We start from the raw sequence: 27,337 nt of genomic DNA, 5'->3' as shown, positions 1-27,337 counted from the left end.
GAGAGTGGCATCTTATTCCCACAGATGGTCTGGTTGAGTAACCCATGTGCCGGTCAAATTGTACCTTTCCTAAGGCGATCAGAGGCCTCAGAGGCTCTCAGAATAGCTCATTAATCCCCTCAGTACATGGTACAGATGGAGCCAGTACAGCAGAGATGCATCTGAATAATCCATAAATTTTACAACTAAGTTTTAGATATATGCACCAGGAACTGAATTGGCAGGCACCATAGCCAACTAGCACCATGTCGATAGGGTTACCAAACTCCAGGTGGTGGCTGGAGATCTCCCACTGTTACCGTATATACTCGTGTATAAGCCGACCCGAGTATAAGCCGAGGCACCTAATTTCACCCCAAAAAATGGGGAAAAATGATTGACTCGTGTATAAGCCGAGGGTGGGAAATGCAGCAGCTACTGGTGAATGTCAAAATAAAAATAGATACCAATAAAATCACATTACTTGAGGCTCCACAGGAGCAGCAGACTCAGATCTGGATAGCCAGCTTTGATTCCCTGCTCCTCCACAGGAGCAGCAGACTCAGATCTGGAGAGCCAGCTTTGATTCCCCACCCCTACACGTGAAGCTTGCTGGGTGACTTTGGGCTAGTCACAGTTCTCTACGAACTCTCTCAGTCTCACCTACCTCGCAGGGTGTATGTTATGAGGAGAAGAAGGGGAAACGATTGTAAGCCGGGTTGATTCTCTTTAAAAAATGCGAAGGAGAAGCTGGAGAAGGGGCGGTGGTGGGCAGTATGGAGGAGGAGCTGAAACAGGCGCAGCCAGAGAAGGGGCGGTGGTGGTCAGCGTGGAGGAGGGGCCGAAACAGGCGTGGCCGGAGAAGGGGCGGGGGTGGTCAGCGTGGAGGAGGGGCCGAAACAGACGCGGCTGGAGAAGAGGCGATGGTGGCCGGAGGAGGGGCCGAAGGAGCCTGGGCAGGCCGCGCCGCTCGCGGGGCCGCTTCCACGCCGCCCGCTCGAGCCGCGGCCGGGGAGAAAGCGGCGCCGGCAGCCAGCGCTCAGGAGGAGGCTGCACCCGCCTGGCCGCGCCGCTTGCGGGGCCGCTTCCACGCCGCCCGCCCAAGCCGCGGCTGGGGAAGGAGCCACGCCGGCACCCAGCACATGGCGGGAGGCCGCACCCGCCTGGCCACGCCGCCCGCTGGAGCCGCAGCCGGGGAAAGAGCCGCGCCGGCAGCCAGCGCTCAGGAGGAGGCTGCACCCGCTTGGCCGCGCCGCTCGCGGGGCCGCTTCCACGCCGCCCGCCCGAGCCGCGGCTGGGGAAGGAGCCGCGCCGGCGGCTCCTTCGGCCTCCTCCTCCGCGCTGGCCGCGGCTTCAGCGGGCGGCGTGGAGGCGGCCCCCCGAGCAGCGCGGCCTGCTTGTTGTTGTTGTTAGTTGCTGCTCTGGAGCAGCAAGAAGTCGGGCGGCGGGTCGCTGCTGCCGCCGCGGGACATGCTGGGCAAGGAGAGGGGAGGAGGAGGTAAGTTTCCACTTGAAATTTCCCCTTAGTGGTACCTCTCCCCCGGGGTGACTCGTGTATAAGCCGAGGGCTAATTTTTCACCCCTTTTTTGGGGTTGAAAAACTCGGCTTATACACGAGTATATACGGTATATCTGAATCTGATCTCCAGGCAACAGATTTCAGTTCACCTGGAGAAAACGGCCACTTTGGAAGGTGGACTCTGTGGTATTATACCCCATTGAAGTCCCTCCTCTCCCCAAACCCCACCCTCCTCAGGCTCCACCCCCCAAAATCTCTAGTTATTTCCCAACACAGAGCTGGCAACCCTACATGTTGAGGATCACTGGTCTAGAAGTGCATCCATTACTTTTGTTTTCACTACAACAACCTGGTTCCTGAAGTGTTTTAAAGGCCTCAGGCAGCCACAGTGCCTGGAGATGCCACCAGACTCAGGCTCAGATCCTTCACTGCTTCCGTGGGAGCTGCCGATCCCAGCAGCCCCACCCCTGCAGACAGAGAGCTGGGCAGCCTCACGGGTGGGACATCGCTTTCCAGCAGTCTACAAACATAGATAAGTCTATATTTGATTATTAAGACTGACTTACCTGTCACACAGGATATTCAGGAATAGACACTCACTTACCTGATTTTCAGGATGTTTATATATTGAATCTGTTCTTCTGCTGGACTGTTATTTATATATTCATATGTGTATCTTATTGTTATCTTGTTGTATATATTGTTCACTTTTGCACCTACTTTCACTTTTTATAAATTAGCACTTTAATATATTGTGTGAGTGCTGTCTGGATTCCTTCCATTATCCATACAGCACTGAGCCTTTCTTTGTCCAGGTTTACCAACCTCCAGGTATTAGCTGGAGATCTCCTGCTATTACAACTAGGGCTGTCGATTCGGTTCGGCCTAAACCGAAAAACAGCCGAATTTCCCCTGATTTGGCGGTTTTTAGTTCAGGACGAACCGAACTAAAAAATGGCGGGAAAATGGGGGAGCAGAACTCAGCGAGTTCGGGAGTTCACGAATAAATTCGGCAAATTCGGGGCGTAGCAGCATAACCGTCAGTAAGCAGCATTCTCCCCCGGCCAATCGGTGGCCAAGCTGGGTCTTCTTCTGGCCAATCAGTCAGGATTGAGTACTGGAGGAATCAGCTGCTGCGCGGCCCGGCCGGGGAGAGAAAGAGAGAGAAATCCTCATGGGGGGGGGGGGGTGCGTGTGCACATTCGCTCCTTTCTGTGGCTGCAGGGGGTGCATTTTTGGGGGTAGAGACCCCAAACTTTCAGCGGAGCGTCAGACAAGCTTTCTTAAGAGACCCCCCAAGTTTTGTAAACAATGGGTCAGGGGGTCCCGAGATATGGGCTCCACCCCTTTTCCCTTTACAAAACTTGGGGGGTCTTGCAAGAAGGGTCCTTTGAAGCTCCGCTGAAAGTTTGGGACCTCTACCCCCAAAAATGCCCCCTGGAGCCCCGGAAAGGCGCGGTTGTGTTTTTAATGGCTTTTTTCGGCCGAATTTTTTCCCCGAACTTTGAATTTGCGCCGAATTGCACAGACCCAAAGTGGGGGAGTTCGGACTTCTGCATATCCCGAATACAGACGGGCCGAATTCGGCTGAAACCGAACTATACTGATTTTTTTTTTCCAACAGCCCTAATTACAACTGATCGCCAGCCGATAGAGATCAGTTCCCCTGGAGAAAATGGCTGCTTTGGCAATTAGACTCTATGGCATTGAAGTCCCTCCCTCCCTCCCCAAACCCTGCCCTCCTCAGGCTCCGCCCCAAAAACCTCCCACCAGTGGTGAAGAGGGTCCTGGCAACCCCAGGTAATGTACATGTTGGGTTGTCAACTTTGATATTAAAAACCACTCCCACACACACACGCTGACTGAGCTCAGACAAAACAAATAACTTCAGGGGTAAAGTTAAGGTGTGATCTGGTGGGGCAGAGAGGTAGAGCCACAGCAAAATTTAGCGGGTCAGGCATGGAGCCAAGTGTGTTATTGTCAGAGCCAATATAGAATGCGATAATTCATTAGTGGACAGCCAGCGTGGGGTAGTGGTTAAGAGCGGTGGACTCTAATCTGGTGAACTGGGTTTGTTTCCCTACTTCTCCACATGAAACCTGCTAGGTGACCTTGAGCCAGTCACAGTTCTCTCAGAACTCTCTCAGCCCTACCTACCTCACAAGGTGCCTGCTGTGGGGGGTGGGAGGCTATTGTAAGCTGCTTCGAGACTCCTTAAGGTAAAGAAAAGCAGGGCATAAAAAGCAACAAAAAATTGTAGTTTAATAGTATTTCAGATACTTTTACTGGTTACTGGATTATGGGGACCAGGACAATAATGAGAAGCCGGTAATCCTGCTGCATTGTGCTCTTAATAGGCACATAACATGCACATTAAAGGGAACAATGACCTAGTAGGTCAGACTGCCTTTTTTTCATTCACAGTCAGCACAGTAAATTGGGATCAGTTCTATCACTGCTCTCAAAGGAGCTTCAGCAGCAAGAAACTGGCAGATTTTAGATTTTCTTTTTCTTTCTTCTCCCATTCCTACAGTTTGTGCCTTGGCGTGAAGAGATGCTAATGAAAATGACCCGAGCATTATGAGCCCAGGCACAGGATCCCACTCAGGATAATACATTTGCAAACATTTTGCGTCAGTCAAGGCGGGCCCAGAACCACATTCACAGTCAGCTTCCTGGGGCCCCGTTGAAACGAATTACAGTGACAGATGTTCCATTCTACAGCATCTCCCAGGATGCTCAGCTGGCAGTCCGTCAGCCCCTGAAATCCTATTACCGACTCTAAAGAAATACAAAGTTAATCATCTCTCTGGCTCTCCACACCTCCCTCTTTTCACCTGCTTCATTGAGACACCACACGCTTTGCTGGGTAGCCAAGGAAGCCCACACAGAAGTCATCTGCCACTGCAGAACATATATGAATGAAGGAACTCTGGTGGAGTTCATCAATGTAATGTTCTAGAGCTGCTTTGCAAGAATAGAGGGATAAGAAAGCCCAAGAAGGGCACCCGCAGCTACACGGGCTGGATGTTTTGAAGTCTGTTGCTTGGATTACGTCGCGTTGCAAGAGTACTGCTTGTCACTCAGAGGTTTTGTCACTTTACGCCAGGGGGAGGGAGGAAGGAGAATTCCTTTCACATATCTTCAAGAAAGGTGGCTTTGCCCAGGAGTTCCTGCTGCCTCTAGGAGTGAGACCTGGTTGCCGCTGAGTTAGAGAGACTGGCGGTCAGCAATGCCCCTTCAGTCAGAGATCCTCCAAGAGGTATGGACCACAGATGGGTAAGTGCAAGTACTCTCACCTCCTAGCCCAGGGGATATTGTTGGCAAACTAGGACTTGTCTTGTTCCTTGGATCTGCCTTACCTACACTGCTTTATAGGATGCGGTGCGGGTAGGGGTGGGGGAAAGGTTTTAACGAGACACGCCAAAGATTATTCTAGAGAAGGAAGAGAGGGGAATTTCTCTAGAAAGGTAAATCCACTGGAGACAGAGAGAAAAGACGCGTATGTTCTCCATGCTAAACACCTTCGCTGGGAGCAGAATCAGCTTGCTTGGCTCAGTGAGATTAGCTGGCCTGTGGCAGATGGACTGAAGTGCCTCATCAATATCTGCCCTGATTATTAATTGATTACAGCAGGAGCGACTTTAAGCTTCATGCTGGGCCCGACTGGCCCTTTAGCTTACTGGGCAAGTTCTGGTTGGGTTACTGCCCTTTTACTGGGGACCAGGACCAAGCTGAGCTGCAGGGTCTGCTTTGCTTGCACCTTGGCTGCAGTGAGGATGACCATGGGTGTCGATTCTCCCACTGGGCACAGCCCCCAGGGCATTTGAACATCCTGACAGCCCCCCCAGCCGCATGTGTGAAAATATCTTTTCGGCTTGGCTGCAGTGGTGGTGCAAAGTGCCATGAAGCCGCAGCTGATTTGTGGCAACCCTGTAGAGACAAACAGAAGTGGTTTGCCATTGCCTTCCTCTGCATACCAACCCTGAAGTTCCTTGGTGGTCTCCCATCCAAGTACTAACCAGGACTGACCCAGCTTAGCTTCTGAGATCTGATGAGGTCAGGCTAGCCTGGGCCATCCAGGTCAAGGATGGCTGCAGTGCAATGAATCATATATTCACAGTGAAGGGGTTGTCATTATTTTTGCTGTTCTGTTTAATTGATATGTACCAAGGAGACCTAGCCACCAATAAATGTAAAATCATTTGACTGCTCTGTCCTTTAGAGGGCGCTACCCTGTTGCTTTCATTGGATCCAGTTAACGAGCAAGCCAGCTAGCAACACTTAAGAAAACTGGGCACATTATTAGGTAGAAAGACATGATTAGATCTGTCTCCGATTTTTGCAAAGCATGGGTATTTAAAATGGGAAAAAACATAACAGAATCTCAGCATGATCTTGCATTGGTTGGTAACTCCAGATGTTTTTGGTATGTATCATTTAAATCACAACACTGCTGCAAGAAATATCAAGCATAATTTTACGCCACAATATTTGGATCGCTTTCAAGGACCAGCATAACCAAACAATCCCAGCTAGGGATTTGGAAGTGTGCTGCACATGAGCTGCCTACACAGAAAATGTTCCTTTGAAGTGCAAATTATGTTGACCATTTAGCATCAAGCATGAAGAAAATATTTTCTTTCTATGTCCAACCTTGTACTAGGCTAGACTATGTTAGAGTGTTGTTGATTTTCTTATTGGAATGGTGAAGATATGCAAATGGTTTAAAATGTTGCCTGGCTTGCCATTCCTTTAGCTAAAATTTAGCACAAAGGAATTTACAGAGCAAGCCTCAGCAGAATTACACCCTCCTAAAATCATGGGGGATGTGGAATGGTATAGTATAGCCCGATCTTGTCAGATCTTGGAAGCTAAGCAGGGTCAGTTCTTGGAAGGGAAACCTCCAAGGAAGACTCTGCAGAGGAAGGCAATGGCAAACCACCTCTGCTTTACCACTTGCCTTGAAAACCCCACCAGGGGTCACTATGAGTCAGCTGCGACTTGTCGGCACTTTACACACACAAGATCATTGACTTCATTGGACGTAGAAGGGTATAGCTCTGCTCAGGATGGTGCTGTTACTCTATTGTGAGGGCGCTGACTTGTGGATGCTAGATATAACTAAGTGGTTATATCTAAGGGGCTCAACTGCACATGGTGCCGGAGTTTCAGGACTGGAACTCCAGACATGTAAACTGATATGGGAGGGCAGACTGGTCTGGATCAATTCTGAGGTGCTGGAGAATGGGAGGGGGGTCCCCACCTCCCATGTTGCTTCCTTGTTTGACAATGTTGTTTTTAATCCCAGGTACCCATATTTGTTTGTTTTCCCCCTGTGTGTGTGTGTGTAAAGTGCTGAAGTCGCAGTTGACTTATGGCAACCCCTTATGAGGGGTTTTCCAGGCAAGAGACTAACAGACAGTTTGCCATTACCTTCCTCTGCATAGCAACCCTGGTATTCCATGGGACCGCCAGGGAATACCAACACATTGTCACCAGAAGAGCATAGAGCTCTCTGAGGAGTATATTGGAAGAGGTGGTCCCATGTGCTGTGGTGTGATGACATCATTGCATTGTGATGTGGTGTGATTACGTCATTGCATTATGGTCATGCACCTGCTGGATCTTCCCCTTCCATGCAACTATTAAAGAGGTCTGTCCTCCTTGCATCTAGTCCCCTAATTGTCTTGCAACAATAGTTGTGGAAGTGACCGATCAAGACATCATTGTGTGAATCATGCGTATTCACTGCAAATAATGACAAACCCCCAGAAGTGACATCACACCTCTCTAGGAATTGCCACAAACTCTATGGTTTTATGATAGAGTGGGTGTGACATCACTTCCGGCCTTTTCTGGATTTTCTGTCACACTTTTGCTGACAGCTTTTTAGTGTTTTCCTTTCTCTCACCAGCCACTGGAGTGCTGGCAGGCAAAGCCCATGGGGAGGGGGCAGAAGATTTCCTGCCTCCAGTGGGCATGTGGCAACCCTACTGTGGCCCAACCCCGATGCCTGCATAAAAAGAGGCCAGATGCTCAGCCCAGTTCTTATGCAGCTGACACAGACATTTCCAGATCTCTCCCTTGTGGCTTGGTGGTGCTCCATAAAAGTTTATCTGACTCCTGTGTAAATTAAACCTACTTCATATCTAATATTCCTGTCTTTACTAGAGTGAGTGAGGAATCTGGGAGCCCTAAGCAACAGAGACTTAATAAGCAGGTATGAAAATCCTCCCCACTCTCACCTTCTCCTGATTCCCTACAGTAAATTTCTAGTGTAAATGTGTCTGCCTAATCTCTGACTGCTCTATGGGGCTTCCCCTACAGCAACATCAAACATTAGCTGTTTAGGAAAATATAGCAGACCTGTCCCTATCTAGCTGTGGAACTAGATTGATGCTACAATGCTTCTGAGCAACTGAAAATATCAGCACGGAATGGAAGACGGTGGCAGCCATGTAAGAAAGGTGAGGCTCCTAGGCCTTAGTAATGGTTGACAGAAGGGGCAGGCAAGGCCTAAAGCTCGGGCTCTGAGTTATGGCAAGATGCGGACTGCATCTCTAAGAAGTCTAAATTTGCTCAGTATGTTGCTTTTGGAGTAAACCGTTCCATGAGCTCCAGCCTTTATTTCTTGCGTTTGTTTTTCATCCTTTCCACCAAAGAGCTCGGGATGATATACGTTTTCTCAATATATGCTCCCAACTCTGTAAAGAGTTTAAACTGACAGATTTACCCAGAAGCATCCAACAATCATTGTGAAGGGAGCACCTTTTACCCAGTACACATCTCCATCCACTACACAACACTGATCCCGCTATAGCAATATCTGGCTGATTTAGGGTGGCCAGGTCCCTTTTCACCACTGGTGGGAGGTTTTGGGGGTGGGGCCTGAGGAGGGCAGGGTTTGAGGATGGGAGGGACTTCAATGCCATAGAGTCCAATTGCCAAAGCAGCCATTTTCTCCAGGTGAACTGATCTCCATCAGCTGGAGATCAGCTGTAATAGCAGGAGATCTCCAGCTAGTACCTGGAGATTGGCAACCCTAGGCTGATTAGATCATGGACTGTGTTCCTTCTTGCCTGGAGGTGGGTCTAAAATACCCAGTCTGGCCAAACTAAATAGCCTATTTGCTAATATACTTTCACCAGAAAACCAGCAATGTTATTTATGCCCCCTTGAGTTAAGCTGTTGGCTTCAAATGAGCACCTGTTTCTCAAATATTTATTGCCAAAGCTTCATGACTTGCGTTTGATCAGTAATAATTATTTATAGCCCTTGATGAAATAGGATTACACACAATGCACCTAATCTGATCCACCTGCTTCTTACCTTCATTGCTTCTATGTGACCACAAGTTGTTTACTAGCACTTCATGGGTCCAGTGCAATCCCATGCAGAGTAATTCCAGTCTAAGCCCGCTGAAGAGTTCCTCTGCACATGCAGAATAACTTTACACATGCAAAGTTGTTTCAGTCTAAACCTCCTGACTTCAGTGGATTTACACTGGAATAATTTTCCATGGAATTGCACTAGGGTTGCCAACCTCCAGCTGGAGATCTTCTGCTATTACAACTCATCTCCAGCCGATAGAGATCAGTTCCCTGGAGAAAATGACCGCTTTGGCAATTGGACTTTATGGCATTAAAGTCCCTCCAATTCCCAAACCCTGCCCTCCTAAGGCTCCACCCCCAAAACCTCCCACTGATAGCGAAGAGGGACCTGGCAACCCTAGATTGCACTTTAAGGGAGCAATCCTAAGTAGGTGTGTTTGAACTGAGGCACACCATCGTTCCCAATGTATATAATAAAGTGAGGCATGAATTGCATGGGTGGAGAATGCTGCCTTTTGTGTCTTCTAAAAGGATGTGTGACTCAACATTTTCAGCTTTCTTTTTATGTAAAATGAATTACATTTGCTTTTTGCAGGCACAAAATGTGCACATCTCACGTGTTACCAGCACCCTTCCCTATAATTTTTGATGGTCATGCTGTTCCAGTTACTTGAATGAGCAGATGATGTAGCCAGCTTGGACAGAGGAATACATCCCCCACCACACAAAAGAAGCAGCAAGTTGTTTGTGAAGTCATCTGAGGGTACACAAGCACTCATGCAGCCCTTCAGAAAGAAAACCAAAGTGAATGACTTTCCTCTCTCTCCTGCAGCACAGCCCTGCTAATACAGGATCTTTTCTTAACTTCTTTTTTAAAGTTAAGCACACTCTCCCTTTCCAGCACTAGGGTGCAGGTCAAAAAAGGAGAGGGGAGAAACAGGCTTTTATGATTCAGCAAGTCTCCCTCCTTGTTATGTTTGCACAGTTAAAACACTATGGTCACCACAGAGTTAGGCACGCATAAATAAACCCAGTGAACTCAACAGATTTAAAGGTCCCTGACTCTGTGCTGGTCTACTAGGCACTATCAGAGCTACAGGACAGCATTTTGTGGGACGTCACTCCTCCTCCTTGCCTAAAAATGAAATGATTGTCTCTACATTTCTCATGGAAGACTGAGGCTAGAGTACAGTTTTTCTGCCTCCATGCTAGCTAGTGGTTTTGTGTTACCTCTCTTACCCTATCAAATTAATACATGACTTATAATTTGTTTCCCTGTTTGCTATCAATGGGCTTCCTGTCTGGTAAGTTGCTTTACCATTATTAGTAAAGGTGGTGGTGGTGGTAGTAGTAGTATGTATCATCATAACCATCAGAGGTATTATTTCATTGACAGGCATTAATTAGCAAATTCGAGTTTGGAGATCTTTAGCTACAGATATTGCACCTGTCATTGTGGTGTATAGCTTCTATTTCTAGTCAGTGGGGGTTACCGCATTATGTATTCCCAGAGATGTATTAAGAGTTTGAAAATGTTATAAAAAATACTGTTCGCACTTTCTATGTTTTCCCAGCGATGTATTAAGAGTTTGAAACTGTTATAAAAAATACTGTTCGCACTTTGTTTGGCCCCTTTAGCTGTGAAGACGTCTTCCAACCATTTTTTCGCCATGGCATGCAAAACCCCTTTTAAAGCGATGTTTTTTATAACATTTTCAAACTCTTAATACATCACTGGGAATACATAATGCGGTAACCCCCAGTGACATATTTGAGTCCATTTTATGTTGTTTACATAGCAGAAGTAACATTTACCATGATTTCTCATCCCATGGACTTCACATTATTTTTAGTACATTTTGATCCCAGCCTCTCTTCCATTTTATCCTTACAACAGTCCTGTGAGGGAGGTTAGGTTGAGAAACAGCGACTGGCCCCAGGTCACCCAGCAAGCAGCAATGATTACAGCATATCAGTGTTTCCATTACTATTCAGAATCTAAAATAGGGGAAAGTTTAACTTGTGGCTTTTTATGGGTATTTTATCATTGTTGTTTTTTATTATATAGTGTTTTAATGTGTTTTTATTATGTTTTAAGCTGCCTTGACTTCCACTATGGAGAAAGGCAACTAAGAAATGTTTTAAAGAAATAAACAAGAAGGTAGCATTGTTTCAGTTCTATTAAAACTTTCTCAGAGAGATACTGTGAACTTATTGGTTCTGAAATACTACAATATACCCATATAAAGCTGACATGGAAAGACAGGACGCTACAGAGTGGGATGTTTAGGAATGTGTCAGTTCTTTACTATGTGGCCATTCTTGTACCAACGGTGCCATTAAAAAGTCTTCAATGATAACTATCAGTATGGCTTACACTAAATGTCTCTTCATCAGGGAATTTTCACTAAAGGACATATTCCTCTTTCCCTCTCACAGCTAACAAGGCATCTAGTGACTATGAGAGGAAATGAGAATATATATCTCTCTCCCCCCCCCCTCGCCTCTCTCTCTGGGATAATCAAAAGGGGGCAGTTCTACTTTCATACAGCACTACCAGGATTCTCCCTTTTTAGTGGGGTAGCTGTTTTATGGTTGGCTCAGGGTAGCCTGATCTCGTCAGATCTCAGAAGCTAAGCGGGGTCGGTCCTGGCTAGTACTTGGATAGGAGATCACCAAGAAATACCAGGGTTGTTATGCAGGGGAAGGCAATGGCAACCTACCTCTGTTAGTCTCTGGCCTTGAAAACCCTACTGGGTTGCCATAAATTGGCTGTGACTTGATGGCCCTTTTTACATACACACACACACATCTGTATCTCTCATCTTTCTCACTGAAACGTAAGGTGGATTACAAAATGCAGAAAACAATTCAAGCAGACAGCACAAAACATCCAGTAACAATGCAATAGGACTAAGATTACAAAAGGTTAGGAAACAGTGCAAACGGAAAGCTGCCTAAACCATGACACACCATACGTGGATTGCAAAGATACAACACAGTACACTTAAAGAAAGATGATACATATTACATACAATAAACATTGCAATAGACTACAATCCTCTGATCTTATACAAACACCCTCCCAGACTGTTCCATTAAACAGGGCTCACAGGAAACTATGTACCTCTTCAACTAAGATAGCATGGATGGCTTGGCATGGTGTGGGACACTTAGATACCTCTGCAGACTTTTAGACACTGAGCTAGAACCAATGACATGAACAGATGCTCAGGTGAACCATAGATCAGCTAGTGGCAAGGAGAAAACTAAACCAAAACCTGGACTACCACATTGTCTTTGTCTGCAGATTTCTGTCAAAATGCCTGGCAAATTCCCATACCAGGGCAAAATACTGATATACATTTTATACAACATACTTAAGTTGCAGCAGACATCCAATGGTAGCACTCCAATTGATTCAACGGGGCCAGTAGCATCCCTCATTCACTTTAGGACAACTGAGCTGGGTACTTTAATTTCTCTTGAAGTATATCGCTGAACCATCTAGTGGTGCTAATTGTGGTGCAGCCTAAAGAAAGCCCAAAGCTCAAGAAAGATGGGTCCCCTATTTATCATCATTGCTCAGAAAATGCCTTCCTGTGCTTTTGTCACCTTTCCTTTGGTTTAGCTTGTTGTGAAAGAAATCAATGCCCAGTGGTATTGGGGTGACATGGGTGAACTGTTATTTGATAGGTCATTGACTTGAGATGTCTATTTCTTGTTCTTATATTTACAAAGAAAACCGTCCCAGTTAGGGTTGCCAACCTCCAAGTACTAGCTGGAGATCTCCTGCTATTACAACTGATCTCCAGCTGACAGAGATCAGTTCCCCTGGAGAAAATGGCCACTTTGGCCATTGGACTCTATGGCATTGAAGTCCCTCCACTCTCCAAACCCCGCCCTCCTCAGGCTCCGCCCCAAAATCTCACACCGGTGGTGAATAGGAACCTGGAAACCCTAGTCCCAGTGTATGGTCAAAGAGGGGGGTGGCATTCAGGGTGAGCCTGGCCCACCTGCTTATTTTAAAGGGTGAACTCGGCCTGGCTAACTGTTATGATCTCGAGGTCTCATTTAAACAATTACTTCTGTTAACAATAAATAATAGACATATTGTGAAAATTAAATCTCCATTTATTTTTAGTCAAAAGATTTCTCTCTCGTGCAGACCTTTCAGTAAATTAGAGTCATTGGCACCGCACATATTTCCAGTTCTTGTTTTGTCCTTGTAGCGCACTGTGTACTTGCCTGGGCGAAGGGCACATGACGCAAGAGCCTTGTTGACATTAAGCAACTCTGGTCGGTGCCTGGGTGGGAGATCTAATAAATAAGTGTGATTGTCGTTTATACCCTATTGGAAACCAACAAAACAAAAGCAGGAGGCACATAACAAGAATCCTCATTTCATTACTTTCCCACCATTTCAAAGGCAATCCTGTGAGATCATTGGCAGTAGTAGTAGATTAGTTTTGCATGTTGGCAACCAAGTGTTGTTTGTTTATATTGTAACATGCCTAGTTACTATCCTGATGGGCAGGAAGCCTTTCTGAATTAAGGAGGGCCATCTCATCCACTCCTCCCTGTAATGTTCAGTTGTGAGTAGGCCTGAGTTGCCACATCTTTCCACACTTCGCAATCACAAAACAGTTGTTTGTTTCTAGGTTTCAATTCCAGTCCATCCCTCAGAGCTCCCACTTTAGTTGGTTTTTTAAAAACTGTTATTTGGTTAGTTGCGCATGCGTGCAACTAGTGCATGTGGTGCATGCTCTGACAAGCAAAACAACAGCAAAAGCAATGAGTGTGGCACCCAGAATCAAAAGTCAGTTCGCTCGTTTTTCTTCTAATTCACATATGCATGTTCCTTTTATAGAAAAATAAAGTGGGAGAAAGGCATGAAGACCGGGGATCCAGGGCAAATAGTGCAAGGGAATAATGGCCATGGGAAAGGGAGCTGTAGAGGACACTGGCCTTGTCGCTGCTGGAAGACCTGCCCAGTCTTCCTCTGATTCCTGAGTCAATCCAAGGGTTCGGGTCATCTAGGGGTAGGGTTGCCAACCTCAAGGTGGTGGCTGGAGATCTCCTGCTATTACAACTGATCTCAGGCAACAGAGATCAGTTCACCCGGAGAAAATGACCTCTTTGGGAGGTGGGCTCTATGGCATTATACCCCACTGAAGCCCCTCCCCTGCCCAAACCCCACCCTCCTCAGACTCCACCCCCAAAAAAAACAGGTCTTTCCCAACCCAGAGCTGGCAACCCTATCTTGGGGTCACCAAAATGCTGCACTGGCATTTCACCATCAATGCTGCATCTCATACCTCCTCATGCCTTTGTTCATCTGGGGGCTTAACGCACGGCCAATTTGTCTCGCTTTTGTGCCTTAATAGTAGCGACTCTCCGTGGTCCACACGCACGACCGTCCAAGTGCTGCGCATCGGACCCACCTTAGTCGCGAATTAAGGCAAAAAAAACCGGGTTAAGCAATCCCTGTTTTCTAGCGATCTTTTCAGTGCTAAACCGCTACTTTTTTAAATTTCGCTACATTACTGGAACGCCGGCGTGCGTGTAATCACATGACTAGCCCGCTACTAACCTCCTTTCGTTCAAGGACACGCCCCTTACTGGTCTCCCTCACATAGGCGTAAACTTGGGGGGGGGCTCAAGCCCTCGAGCCCCCCCCCCGAACTTGCGAGGGGGGACTGAGCCCCCACCCCAAGGCAAATGGCAGCTGAAGCACAGTCCTGTCCTACCTTCTTTTGTATAGGCTGACCCGTTTTTTGTCACATTTCCTGGCCGTCCCGTCTTTTTAATTAAAATGCCCATTTTGTCCTGTTTTGAATAAGCCCAGCCAGTTTCGTTGCCTCGCCCTCACAACACAGCTTTATTTACACTCGGAAGGAAAAGGCACAACTTTCCAGCTTTGGGTGGAAGCAAAACGTGGTCCGTCAATCTGATCAACGCGTTCCCATCCGCTGTGCTGTTGCGAGCCTCTGAAGTGGCACGCTGAAAAATGTACAAGGCTTTCCTTCCCCTCTCCTCTGGGCTGGCCACGAAGCAAAGAGGTGAAGTCGGGATGCACTAAAATGAATGACAGGCTAGCCGATTAGAAACAATGGGAGAGGATGCATAGCCTATTGAAGGAGCCTGGATTGCCAATTGCCTTGCATGAGCTCCATTGAAATACATTACAGCACAAACAGAGTTGCAAAGAAAATGTGGAATGGATTTTCCAGTAAGATCTCTAAACCTAGAGCTCTGGGACTGGAATGACAGCCCATGGGACTAGCACAATCCATCCTGTCATCCACACCAGCTTCTACTAGTGAGTTCGTTTGCAATGCCTGTAAACTTCTGAGGTATGCTAGCTTCACCAGATTGCCGGTTTTCTAACATCTCAGCAAAAAAATACCCACATCTTTTTTTCAGTAGCACCAACGCACCTCCCTCACTCTAGTATGCATTCCACTGCCCCACTCCAAAAAGCCATTTCATGCCTGAGAAGATCAATGTTTAACAGGTTGAGACGATGGTATACCGGAACGCTGGTGTTCCAAGAAAAAAAGGGGGAGAATCGCCCTTTGATTGGATAACCCCTCAGCCAATCCTTGGGCGATGTCACTCCCCTGCTATCCCGCACTGCGAACTATCCCACATTATATGGTTGGTTCAAACGCACGGGGAGCCTCCGGCAGCTACTTGTTTCAGACTTAATGTGGGATAGGCTGGCGTCATGCGTTTGATTATCCAGACTTAAATATTGTGGGATTAAAATATTGTGGGATAACAGAGGAGCGAACCAGGAACATTCTGCCCATGCGTTAATGCCCCTGGATTCTGTTCCTTCTGCTCCAATGAGGTCCTGTGTAGAGGCTCTGATGGCAGGGTACAGGGGACGTACTTTCTCTCTCCCTGTCATCCTCACAGCATAGACAGACATACAGCCAGTATTGTAGAGTTTACCAACCAGGGAATCCCACCTCCCCTGCTGAGCATGTTTGCATGGTCCTTTCTCTCTGGGACTTACAAGTCCTTGGACTCTTTCTCTGCTGCAAAACAATGTGTGGTTAGAAGAAAAAGATCCTGCCAACTGTGCTGAGAGACACCTGCATCGATCGCAACTAGTTTCATCTTGCTGTCAGATATGGGATCCATAAATGTTGAGATGTGTGGGAGGCACTTTTTCATACTTTTCCCACTGTGCGACTTTTAGACTATTGGTTTTCACCAGCCCAGGACCAGAGAACAGAGAGTTGTGTGTCACTAGGCTGTCGTTAATTGTGTCTTGGTTAAAATCAGGGAATATACTAGAGTAGAGACCTTACTTTCCTATTTATTCTCCATAAAGAACGTACGCTTTCTCTTACAGCTACATCCACTGGAGTAGAAGCCAAAAAAGAAACAGCCAGAGGCCACATTGGAAGCCAAGCCAAAGAAATCCAAAGTGAAGAAGCTTGAGGAATCGAGCCCTGCAGAGGAGACCACAGGCCGCACTCAGGGTAAGGGGCATAACTAGACCACCAGAAATGGTGCTATGTGGCACATGGAGCAGTGCCTTATACAGAATCCAGGCATTTGTCCATCTGTACCAGCATCGTCTGCTCTGACTGGCAATGGTTCTACAATGGCGCTACAAGGTCTCAAGTAAATACCTGCTGCAGCCCTGCCTTGTGAGAATGTTAGCAGGATTGGGCCCTGGTGTCTCAAGAGCATGTTCATTTCATATTTCAGGAATGGGAACTGGGATAAAACATGTGCTCTACTACTGAACTCAGTCCCATCCAAATGGCCTTGTCTGTTGTCCAGCAGACAAGTAGGGTATCATTGTGGCCTCAGCGCAGGATGTCAGCAACTCGCACATTCAAATAATGGTGAAAGACAATCTAGCCACTCTTCTCTGTACACTGGCATCTAGTATACAGGCTACTGTAATGTGCATTATGTAGTCCAAACCACTGCTCAATGCAGGATCAGCTGAAAGCATCCCTGACAAGAGTTTGTCCAGCCGCTTATTGAAGACTGCCAGTGAGGGGGAGCTCACCACCTCCCTAGGCAGCCGATTCCACTGCTGAACTACTCTACTGTAAAAAAAAAAATCCTAATGTCCAGCCAGTACCTTTCCACCTGTAATTTAACCCCATTTAAACCCATAGAATCTATTTCAGAGGGCATAGTATGGGTGGGGAATGAGCTCTGCATGCTATCTTATCTGGCCCACTGTGCTTTAAATTTTACATAGCACAATGCAAATTAAATTGTGCCCTGGTCACATCTGATCTGGCCATGGCACGCACCTCACACCCATATTGTAACAGTAGTATTCTAGTCAGGTTTATCCAAGAGGAGGGCGGAAACACAGGGCTGGGGAATACACACATACACGAACACACAGGAAGCTTCCTCATACTGAATCAAATAATTAGCCCATCAAGGTCAGTATTGTCTACTCAGACTGGCAGCAGCTCTCCAGGGTATCAGGAAAAGGTCTTTCCTTTTACCTACTACCTGATACCTTTTCAACTGGAGATGCTGGGGACTGAACTTGAAAACTTCAGCATGCATAAATGACCATTGAGAAAGAGAAATACAGGGGTAGCCTTTTCTGGCCTCACAAATACAAGTTGCCTTTTGCTTTCCAAAAGATCTTGTTATTAATGCCCTTTCTCCCAAAACTCCTTGTCAGTTTACCCCCCCCCCCCCACAAAGCAAATCCTAGAAGCTGCTCTCATACAAGACCCCTGCTCCTCCTAGCTATGCCATCTCCCATGGTGTGACCTCCCTGGCTTTCCCCTTTGTCCATTCTGACTGTGGTGTTTCTTGTCACAAGCTGGTGTCAAAAAAGTGAGAAAGAAGAAGGAGGAAAAGTTAGAAGAAGCGGATGAGAAGGACACGTATGCCAAATTCATTAGAGATCCCAAGAAAAAGAAGGAAAATCCATCATCTCATTTCAATGTGGCCAAGAGCCAGAAAAAGAGACAAGGTGAGGGGGCCCTGTCAGCTCCCTTTCCCTCCTCCCCAATCCCATCCTCTCTCTCTTACTTGTGCATCTGTATTCACCAACCCCAGGACTGCAATCTGATTCAATCCACAGATTCCAGAGGGTGCAGCACTCTTTGATCTCCATCTCTATGCCTTTTTTTAAATGACCTCCAGCTGAGAGCAGATAACTTGGTATATGGCTGAGTCTCTAAGAGCTGTTTCAATGCCAGCTACCATTTACTGTGCTCTGCAAAAAATCTTTGCATTGTGCATTAATGGTATTCTCAAACATAAATCTGACTGATAGGTAGGAACAACATTGCATGCAAAAACAATCATCCAGTTGCTTCACTATGCACCTAAACACAGCTGCAACTCTCTCTCTCTCTCTCTCTCTCAGTGCTTTTTAGAAGCTAGTAGTCCCGTGGCGCAGAGTGGTAAGCTGCAGTACTGCAGTCCAAGCTCTGCTCATGACCTGAGTTCGATCCCAACGGAAGTTGGTTTAGGTAGCCGGCTCAAGGTTGACTCAGCCTTCCATCCTTCCGAGGTCGGTAAAATGAGTACCTAGCTTGCTGGGGGTAAAGGGAAGATGACTGGGGAAGGAACTGGCAAACCACCCCATAAACAAAGTCTGTCTAGTAAACGTCGGGATGTGACATCACCCTATGGGTCAGGAATGACCCGGTGCTTGCACAGGGGACCTTTACCTTTACCTTACCTAGTCCGTGCACTTAATATATTTATTTTAGAATACAGCCGTGGCATTTGCAAACTAGAGTGCGGTGGGGAAAGGGCTCTTTGTCCTTTCCTTTTGTGCTGTTTTTCCTATTAGGGATCATTCCACATGTTGCTATTTGCTCCACAAAGGAAAAGAGATGTGTACTTTCCCCTTGCAGGGCAAAAAGCAGCTTGGGGAAGGGCAATTTTAGTGGACCAACAAGATGAAAGCATTAGGAACCCTGCTCCTACTATTCCGGTCTTCTGCTGCAATTTGCAGCCTCAACGGCTGCCTTTTGTAAAACAAGCCATGAAAAAAAAAAAAACCTGCCGCTAGGAACAAGCTACACATGACTGAAGGCATCACGTATAGATTGGCCATAAGGGTCATTTAGGAAGCTGCTATGCAGGACCACAGCCAGTTGGAACTTGTTAGTGCAACTGCCTCCTAAAGCTATACTTTTGTAGTGTTACAAGTCCCTGGCAGCCAAAAATCCAGATGCTTTAACATAGGAACATGTGGCATTATTTTGTGCTAGTCTGTGTGGCAATTAGCAGCCACAGATTTAAACTTGAGGCCTGTGTGCCTCTGTAGAACTGCAGCACAAGGTTTGCCAGGACTGTCTTCAGCACTGGCGGGAGGTTTTTGGGGCAGAGCCTGAGGAGGGTGGGGGTTGGGGAGGGACTTCAGTGCCATAGACCCCAATTGCCAAAGTGGCCATTTTCTCCAGGTGAACTGATCTCTATCAGCAGAAGATTTCCAGCTAGTACCTGGAGATTTATTCAAATTAACACCACAAGTGCTGGCTATTAGAAGTTACTACGAAATAACAACACAGAGGCTCCTAAATATGTTGGATTGGGACCCAGTCAAGAACTTTCATCGCTGTTCATCACGTTTTATAAAGTATACTTTACCTGAAATATTCTTTGGGACATTTTCTGCTGATTCGAGGAATTTATTTCTAGGAAGAGATATTTGTATTTTAGTTTATATGTTTGTTCTTGCTGGCTGGCGTAATTATGATTTATGGTTATAATGAATGTGATTGAATATTTGTACCATGATATGATTTTGTAATATCGGGTATGAGTGTAATGTTTGAATATTGAATTCCTATACATTACAATTGTAGTAATGTATTTAGGAGCCTCTGAGCTGTTATTTCGTAGTACCTGGAGATTGGCAACCCTACACGGCACCCACTCTCCTTGAATGTGAAAAAGGATCTGGTTTAGTTCATTTCTCCCACTTGGTGAAATTGACAAAACCTCTTAGCAAGGAACTAATCTAGCTAGCACCATGATGGAATTGTGAGATAATTGTGAAAAAAGAAGAAATACAACTGGGTAACACATTGCAAACTCATGTAAATTAGCAATAATAAGCTCTACAGTCCAGGCAGCAGAATTCACTTGCTCCAAAACTAAAGAAATACTTCTACCTGCCTCTGGCTTTTAAAGCTTCCGTTGTGTTCACTTACATGGTTGTTTCTTCTCCTTTCCCCCTGTCAACTCTTGCTTGTCCAAACCCCAAATCTCCAGAGGACTCTGAAGAGGAGGAAGATGAAGAGGAGGAAGAGGTAGAAAGTGATCCCCCAAAAAAGCCGAAAAAGAAGGTCCATAAAGACACTCCAACTAGTGAAAGTAAGGAAAAGAAGTCCAAAAGTAAAGGTCAGTTACACACTATTGTTCTTAGCAGTAGTAGTGGTGGTACTAGTAGCATATTTTTAGCAGCTTACAGATATATAGATGCAGAAATAGATAATCTCCTACCCTCAGAAGGTTTACAATCTAAACAGATAATGGAGAAAACATATTTTGTTTTGATTTTGCTGTCAAGTCAAAAGCTGACTTATGGGGGCTCCCCCCATGTAGGGTTTTACAAGGCAACAGATGTTCAGAGATTGTTTGCCATTGCCTGTCTCCTCATAGCAACCCTAGTTTTCCTTGGTGGTCTCCCATCCAAGTACTAACCAGGGCTGAGCCTCCTTAGCTTCCGAGATCTGATGAGATCAGGCTAGCCTGGGTTATCCGCATGGAGCTACCTTATAACAAGTCAGATTACTGACCCTTCTTCCTCCGTTTAGCCACTCTGATTAGTAGTGGGTCTCAGCAGAGAAAGGTCTTTTCCAACACCTCTTAACTGAGATCCCTTTACTGAAGATACCAGGGACTGAAACTAGGTGCCTTCGGCAAGAAGAAGAGTTGGTTTGTATATGCCGACTTTCTCTACCACTTAAGGGAGACTCAAACGAGCTTACATTCACCTTCCCTTCCCCTCCCCACAACAAACACCCTATGAGTTAGGTGAGGCTGAGAGAATGTGACTTGCCCAAGGTCACCCTGCTGACTTCATGTGTAGAAGTGGGGAAACAAATCCGGTTCACCAGATTAGCCTCTGCCGCTCATGTGGAGGAGTGGGGAATCAAACCCAGTTCTCCAGATCAGACTCCACAGCTCCAAACCACCGCTCTTAACCACTACACCTAGCTGGCAAGGAAGGCATGTGCTGTGACACTGAGATGACCCCTCCCAAAGTGGGAAGAGAGGAAAACACAAGGGCAGCGATGGATGCTGACCCATGCTGACTTCCATTTGGGCATGAAGATTAAATTATATGGCAAAGGTCATGTGAAAAATATGTTTTTGAGCAATTATTTGATGGAAGAGAAAAAGGTAGCATCAGCTATGCTTTCAAGCAGGGATTCAGCACAAAATGAGCAGCAAGAGAAAAAGAGCAGAGTTGTTTAAGGAAGCTGGAGACCTTAGTTATCTGAAGGAGGTAAGGGTTGGTCACAAGAGTGAAGATCCCAAACAGGGACATAATGAGAAATCTCTGAGATGGTATATGTCTGTACTACAGACATATTGGTTTGGAGGTCTTTTCCTCTCCCTAGGAACCTTCGAGAACTACACTGCTGTGAAGAGCTAGGAATCTAAGGAAGGATTCTCAGCATCTTCATGAAACTACAGGGAGAGGGGCTGTGAATCCATGAAAGACAGAGCATCTACCTGGCATGCAGATTCATTCCCTGCCATCTCCAGTTAAAAGGATCTGGTGGTAGGTAATATGAAACCTCAGCCTGAGACCCTGCAGAACCACTGCTGGTTCAGAGTTAACAATACTAACCTTGATAGACCAAGGGTCTGACTCAGTATAAGGTGGCTTCATGTGCTCGATTCCCAAAATACTTCAGGAGAAGCCTTTACATACAATAACACTGACATAAAATTACAGGGCTTTCCAATGTTCAAAGGTAGCCTGTGATAGATATACCCAGAACAAAAGGTGTATGGGGTGTGATGGGATATCTTGGAAGCCCTCGGTCCATTACTCTTTAGCTATTTCTATATTCCAGTGGAGGACATTGGTACTGTGACTGGTGTGTTTGCAGACTTTTTTAACTGTTCCTGGTTGAATTTTGCCATTGGTAACCTGGCTGTTTTGCCTCCTTAGTCAAGATTCTAGCACATCATTATGACACATTGTGACATCTTCACGGCTAAGCAAGAGAATTCCATGCAACTTGTGAAAAGGGTCACATCCACTGAGATTAGGAGGCTATGAAATGAGGGAGAGAATCACTTCATCCATAGCCCTCCCCTCCATGGCAAAAGAGTAACCAGACAAAGCAGTCTTGGCATTTCCCTTGAGGATTGACTCCTTCAGGGGCTAGGAACAAAAGTCCTTTGCTTCCTCAAGAGCTACAAGAGTTTCAGACATCAAGCTACTGATGGACTGCCAGACAAGAAGAGCCAGGATTACAGCAGCAACATCATGAGTCAAAACATCCTTCTCTGCTGAGGAGTGTCTCTGTGATCCCGAACAATTCACTAAGATTCTCTGAGCCTCACTTGGTCATTGGAAAATGGACAGAATACATCTGTCCTATCTCAGAGGGAGAGGTAATGAGAAGGAAGAGGGGGAGGCAGATTTAAGGGCTATGAAGTCCTCAGATTAAGGAACAGGGAAGGACAGAGATAAAATATTAAAGCAGAGCAAGGTGCAACTGAGGTCCTGCCAGCACATTTGGGACCAAATGCTGAGACCCCATATCTGAACTCGAGAGTTGTGGAGTAAGGTAGGGGTGGCTGTCATTGTGTGAAGAGATTTATGTCCATGGGGAAGGTGGTTATAGAACTGCACCTAAGAAGAAACACCTGCTCTGGTAGTCAGGATGAGGATTACGGAAAGGCTCTCCTTGGCTGTCATTTTGCAACCATCCCTCCTGCCCCTTCCTATATCCATCCTTTCCCTCCTTCTCTTGGTTTCTTTTCATCACAAACATACTCTGAAGGCCAGGAAAGAGCCTTTACCTCCTGTGTTAAGCAGCTTCTTTCTTCTGCCCCATGACAACTCTGCTCAAACAGATTCTGTAGGCTTTTGTTGTTCTTCAACAACGTGCAAACATGGTTTCAGCAGGTAAGACCAGGTCAAAAGGAACAAAAGTGTGCCTGTCATACCACCATTAACATCCTAAACACTATGGTCTGTCTCCTTCATTTTTGCTCCATTTCTCCCTTTTATATTCTTTTACTCCCATTCCTTGAAACTCACTTTTTCCTTTCCTTACTTGATCCATCCCCTCGTTTATCCTTTCCTTACTTGATCTTGCCTCTTCTTCTCCTCTCTGGGCCCCTTTTACCCTCATTTCATTCACTATCTCTTCCACAGCCTCCCCGCCCCCAGATACTCATAAAGGTCTAATGCTTTTCACCCACTGTGTGTCTTAATAGGAGACAAAGCTGAACCTGACACCAAGACCAAGACTTCAAAGACACTGAAGAAGGAGACGCCCTCTGTGTTCCAAGTTAATGGGGACAAGAAAGAGAAAGACAAAAAGGTCAAAAAGAAAGGTGAGAGCCAGAATAGCCTGCTGGTTAGAGTGCTGGACTTGGTCCAAGTAGCCTCGGGTTCAGAGTCCTCCTTGTGTCATGGATGGGGCTGGTTCAAAAGGGTTGGGTGTCCTTAGCCAGCTGCTAGCCTAATGTCCTCTGTCATTGGCCTAGATGTGCTCTAAGACACCAGAAAGGAGGGAGAAAGTGGCTGCCTGCTCTTCCTCCCTCCCTCTTTCATGAGGGTGGTGTGGGGGAAGGCAATCAAGGTGACCAGGGCAGTGGGCGCTGGGGCGGGGGCACCACTTATGGCTGCCACTTACCACCAGTAAGTGCTTTTGGTGCCTACCCAGCTGCCCCCACTCTACCATGACTCAGCCAGGCAGCACCTTTCATACATGCCATTCAGCTGGGCCGTGTCTTTCATTCATGACTCAGGCAGGCCTCAAAGCACCTTTGCTGTGCCACATGTGACTCAGCTCAGCTAGGTGGTGCCTTCGCCACATGCATCTTGACCAGGAAGTGTCCTTGCCACATGAACACACGAAGCTGCCCTATACTGAACCAGACACTTGGTTCATCAAAGTCAGTATTGTCTACTCAGACCGGCAGCTGCTCTCCAGGGTCTCAACCTCAGGCAGAGGTCTTTCACATACTTCCCTGCCTAGTCCCTTTAACTGGAGATGCCAGGGATTGAACCTGGGACCTTCTGCATGCCAAGCAGATGCTCTACCACTAAGCTACGGCCCTTCCCTAAATGCAACCTGTCCCAGACAGGGGTGGCTGAGTAGAGGAGGCTCCCCAGGCCATCAGCCCACTAGGAAAAGTTCTGGTCAGTCCACTCCTGATGGCTTTGTAGGTGGAGCCAGTCATAAAATGTTAGCTTGTACAACAATGAGCCTGGGTGGCCCAGGCTAGCCTGATCTCGTCAGATCTCAGAAGATAAGCAGGGTCAGCCCTGGTCAGTATTTGTATGGGAGACCACCAAGGAATACCAGGGTTGTGACACGGAGGCAGTCAATGGCAAATCACCTCTGAGTATCTCTTGCCTTGAAAAACCTATGGAGTTGCCAGAAGTTGGGTGGGACTTGACAGCACTTTCCACCACCACACAATGATAGTGTTTCAGGGCAGAGGCAGAAACAAAACCCATGCAATACCTTTTATTAGGGCCAACTGAAGGGACAGAAAACATTATGCAAGCCTCTGAGCTTACCAGAACACTTCTTCATACTAGATGTTATGAAAATTTAAAGGAAGCATGATCAAGCTCTCGAAACCCAGCCTTGTCAGCCTTTGGTGTTAGATGCTGAGAGGCTCACAGTTTAAATGCTGTACATTACAGCACTCGCATTGTGAGGGAAAGAAGCAAATAATGGAAGGTCACCTCATTTTTTAAAAACCTACAGTCCAGCAAGGTCTGCCCATCGCTCAAAGACTCATGCAAGAAGCACAATTTCCTTGCAGGCTGAGAGAAGATGGAAGCATGTGGGAGTATACATTTGAATGATAGATGAGACAAATTGATGATGGTTCACAAGGTATTTCAGATTGAAGTTAAACTGGGTCATTATTACCTTGTGGAAGCAGTCTTTACCCAGGTTAGTCCCATCCTGTTGACAAATCTCTCTCTCTTTCTCAGCTGATATTAGGTATCCGTAGAGAGCAGATATTCAGTATATGTGGGAGGGAGGATTTTCTCTGTTGTCTACCCAAAGCAAACCACCACCTCTCAATTGTAATTTGACCTGCAGGCGAAAATACAATTATTTCTGTGTTTTCTCTGGAAGAGGCAAAATCGCAACTATCATGCAGGTGGAAACAGTCAATAGCATGATCCTTTCCCAGCCTGATCAAAGGATGCTTGTGTTTGTGTGTGAAGGAGGAGGAAACGTGTGTGTGTTTGAGCTCTTTGGAGGAAGGGATATAAATGTGAAAAATGAGCAATCATTCCCTCAGCCCCTTTCCCCACAGACAAAGCCAGCAAAGGGTCATAGAGGTGGAGGATGGGAACACCATTAGCTGTTAGTGTTACCCTGTCCCTGTACATGGAGCATTCCTTTTCAAGGCCAAACTGCACATGTGTTTATGTTTACAACTCTGTGGGAAGACAGTCGCTGAGGATAGGAATTTGGAAGGGTGAAATGGCAGGTACGGAGTGAGTTGCACCCTCTTCCTTCCAACTCTCTGCTCCCCACTCGACAAAGGCCTTTGGTCTCCAGTCGTAAACAGGATGACAAAGAACTTGTTGCTAGAAGACTCCCACTTGAGGTTCACGGGGTCCTACAGGATAGTGAGGAAAGGCAGAAATGATAGAAGGGCACAAAGTGTTGCGTGATAATATGGCCGTGTGAGAGCAGCAGCAGGATTGAAAAGAACAAGGGGGTTGCAACCTTAATTGGAACATTAATGCATGACATTGTTCCCCAGTGCCAATGTTTTGGTCTTGCATTAGCCAAATCTGATGTTAAATATCACTGTTCTGCTGAGTCACACTCAGTGAGGCTACAGTAAAAATGGATACTAGTCATGAAGCATACCTATTCTCTCTAGGAACAGAGGAGCATGCCTATTATATTAGCTGCTTTGGAACAAAGGAAGGACAATGTTGCTGCACTCGTCTTGTTTGTGGGCTTCCTAGAAGCACCTGGTTGGCCACTGTGTGAACAGACTGCTGGAGTTGATGGGGCTTGGTCTGATCCAGCATGGCCTTGCTTATGTCCTTATGAGGGTTTGAGAGAAGATTCCATGACCTTATTGCTAGATATTATTATACAGAATCTGACCTGACTGCCTTCTTGATCAAAATCTCTCCCTGAATAACTGTAGTTCTGAAAAACAGCGAGGCTGAAGATGAATCTGATTCCAACGCCAAGCCAAAAAAAACTGAGAAAAAGAAAAGCCCGGCATCCATGTTTCATGCTGGGGGAGAAGGCCCCAAGGAGAAAACAATTAAAAAGAAGGGTGAGTACAGCATCGGTCCTTGCCAGAAGAAACAGAGAAAGGTGATGCTTTAGGACCCGTCTCACAGCCCCTGGTGGCAGATAAAGGAAAAGCACCGAGATGAACTTCCAGCAGGCCTTTAGCAAAGGAGACTCAAGGCTTGTGCGACTGGAAGAAGCGCTGGGAAACCAAAGCCTAACTGAGTCTGAGGTCTTTGTTGACGAATTCTGCTTTAAGTGGAGCTGATATACAGTTATTCTGTTTCTACTACTAGTTCTTGATCTGAAATGTTAGGAACTTTGGGGGTTTCATCCAGTCCTGTTTTCCATGCATAGTAAGGTTGCCAACCTCCAGGTACTAGCTGGAGATCTCCTGCTATTACGACTGATCTCCAGCCAATAGAGATCAGTTCCCCTGGAGAAAATGGCTGCTTTGGCGATTGGACTCTATGGTATTGAAGTCCCTCCCCTCCCCAACACCACCCTCCTCAGGCTCCACCCCAAAAACTTCCTGTTGGTGGCAAAGAGGGACCTGAGAACCCTACTGCATAGATGTACCAAAGGCAACTGTGTACTTTCACTCACCACTGCAAGAAGAACCCCAATGCTCATAATGGTGGGCGTGTTGGCAGTGTGTGCTTGTGGGTTCCTGTGCATGGCCAGTTTGCCACATGCACAATCAAGCTTTGCCAGAGAACAAGGAGTGTTGAGATTTTGTTTTTTAAAAATCCCCAAAGTGACCATGTGGCCTGGCCCTCAAATAACTCTGGATTGCATTAGATTGCTGTGAATGGGATGTAGAATAGCTATGGAGAAAGGGAAACATCAGAGAGACTCATACATGAGAATCTCATAAGCCTTGCTTGGAACTGTGGGATGATGTAACAGAAAAGGGGTATCATCTGAAGGGCTTTAATCTTGGGTCCAAGTAGCTCCTTTTATGTTTCATTTCATCTCAAATTGTCCCTCACTGTCCCAGTGCTCATTTTGTATGTGTGCGTGATTCAGGTATATTTTTTATATAAAACTTA

At 46.4% G+C, this 27,337-nt stretch overlaps 1 protein-coding gene across 1 annotated transcript in view; it reads left to right on the top strand.

Annotated features, from left to right (window-relative positions):
• The first annotated feature begins 755 nt into the window (after window positions 1–755).
• Window positions 756–27,337, top strand: part of TULP1 (TUB like protein 1) — a 47,075-nt gene continuing 20,493 nt past the window's right edge. Inside the window, exons 1-7 of the mRNA XM_056844809.1 lie at window positions 756–1,477; window positions 7,673–7,721; window positions 16,217–16,328; window positions 17,657–17,809; window positions 20,071–20,199; window positions 23,266–23,385; window positions 26,194–26,328. Of these exons, the coding sequence (XP_056700787.1) occupies window positions 756–1,477; window positions 7,673–7,721; window positions 16,217–16,328; window positions 17,657–17,809; window positions 20,071–20,199; window positions 23,266–23,385; window positions 26,194–26,328 (1,420 nt within the window). The remainder of the gene's footprint in view (window positions 1,478–7,672; window positions 7,722–16,216; window positions 16,329–17,656; window positions 17,810–20,070; window positions 20,200–23,265; window positions 23,386–26,193; window positions 26,329–27,337) is intronic.

Source organism: Euleptes europaea, chromosome 2, assembly GCF_029931775.1.
Source record: "Euleptes europaea isolate rEulEur1 chromosome 2, rEulEur1.hap1, whole genome shotgun sequence".
In the NCBI taxonomy this organism is placed as follows: Eukaryota; Metazoa; Chordata; class Lepidosauria; order Squamata; family Sphaerodactylidae; genus Euleptes; species Euleptes europaea.
This window is presented reverse-complemented; position numbering and strand designations above follow the sequence as displayed.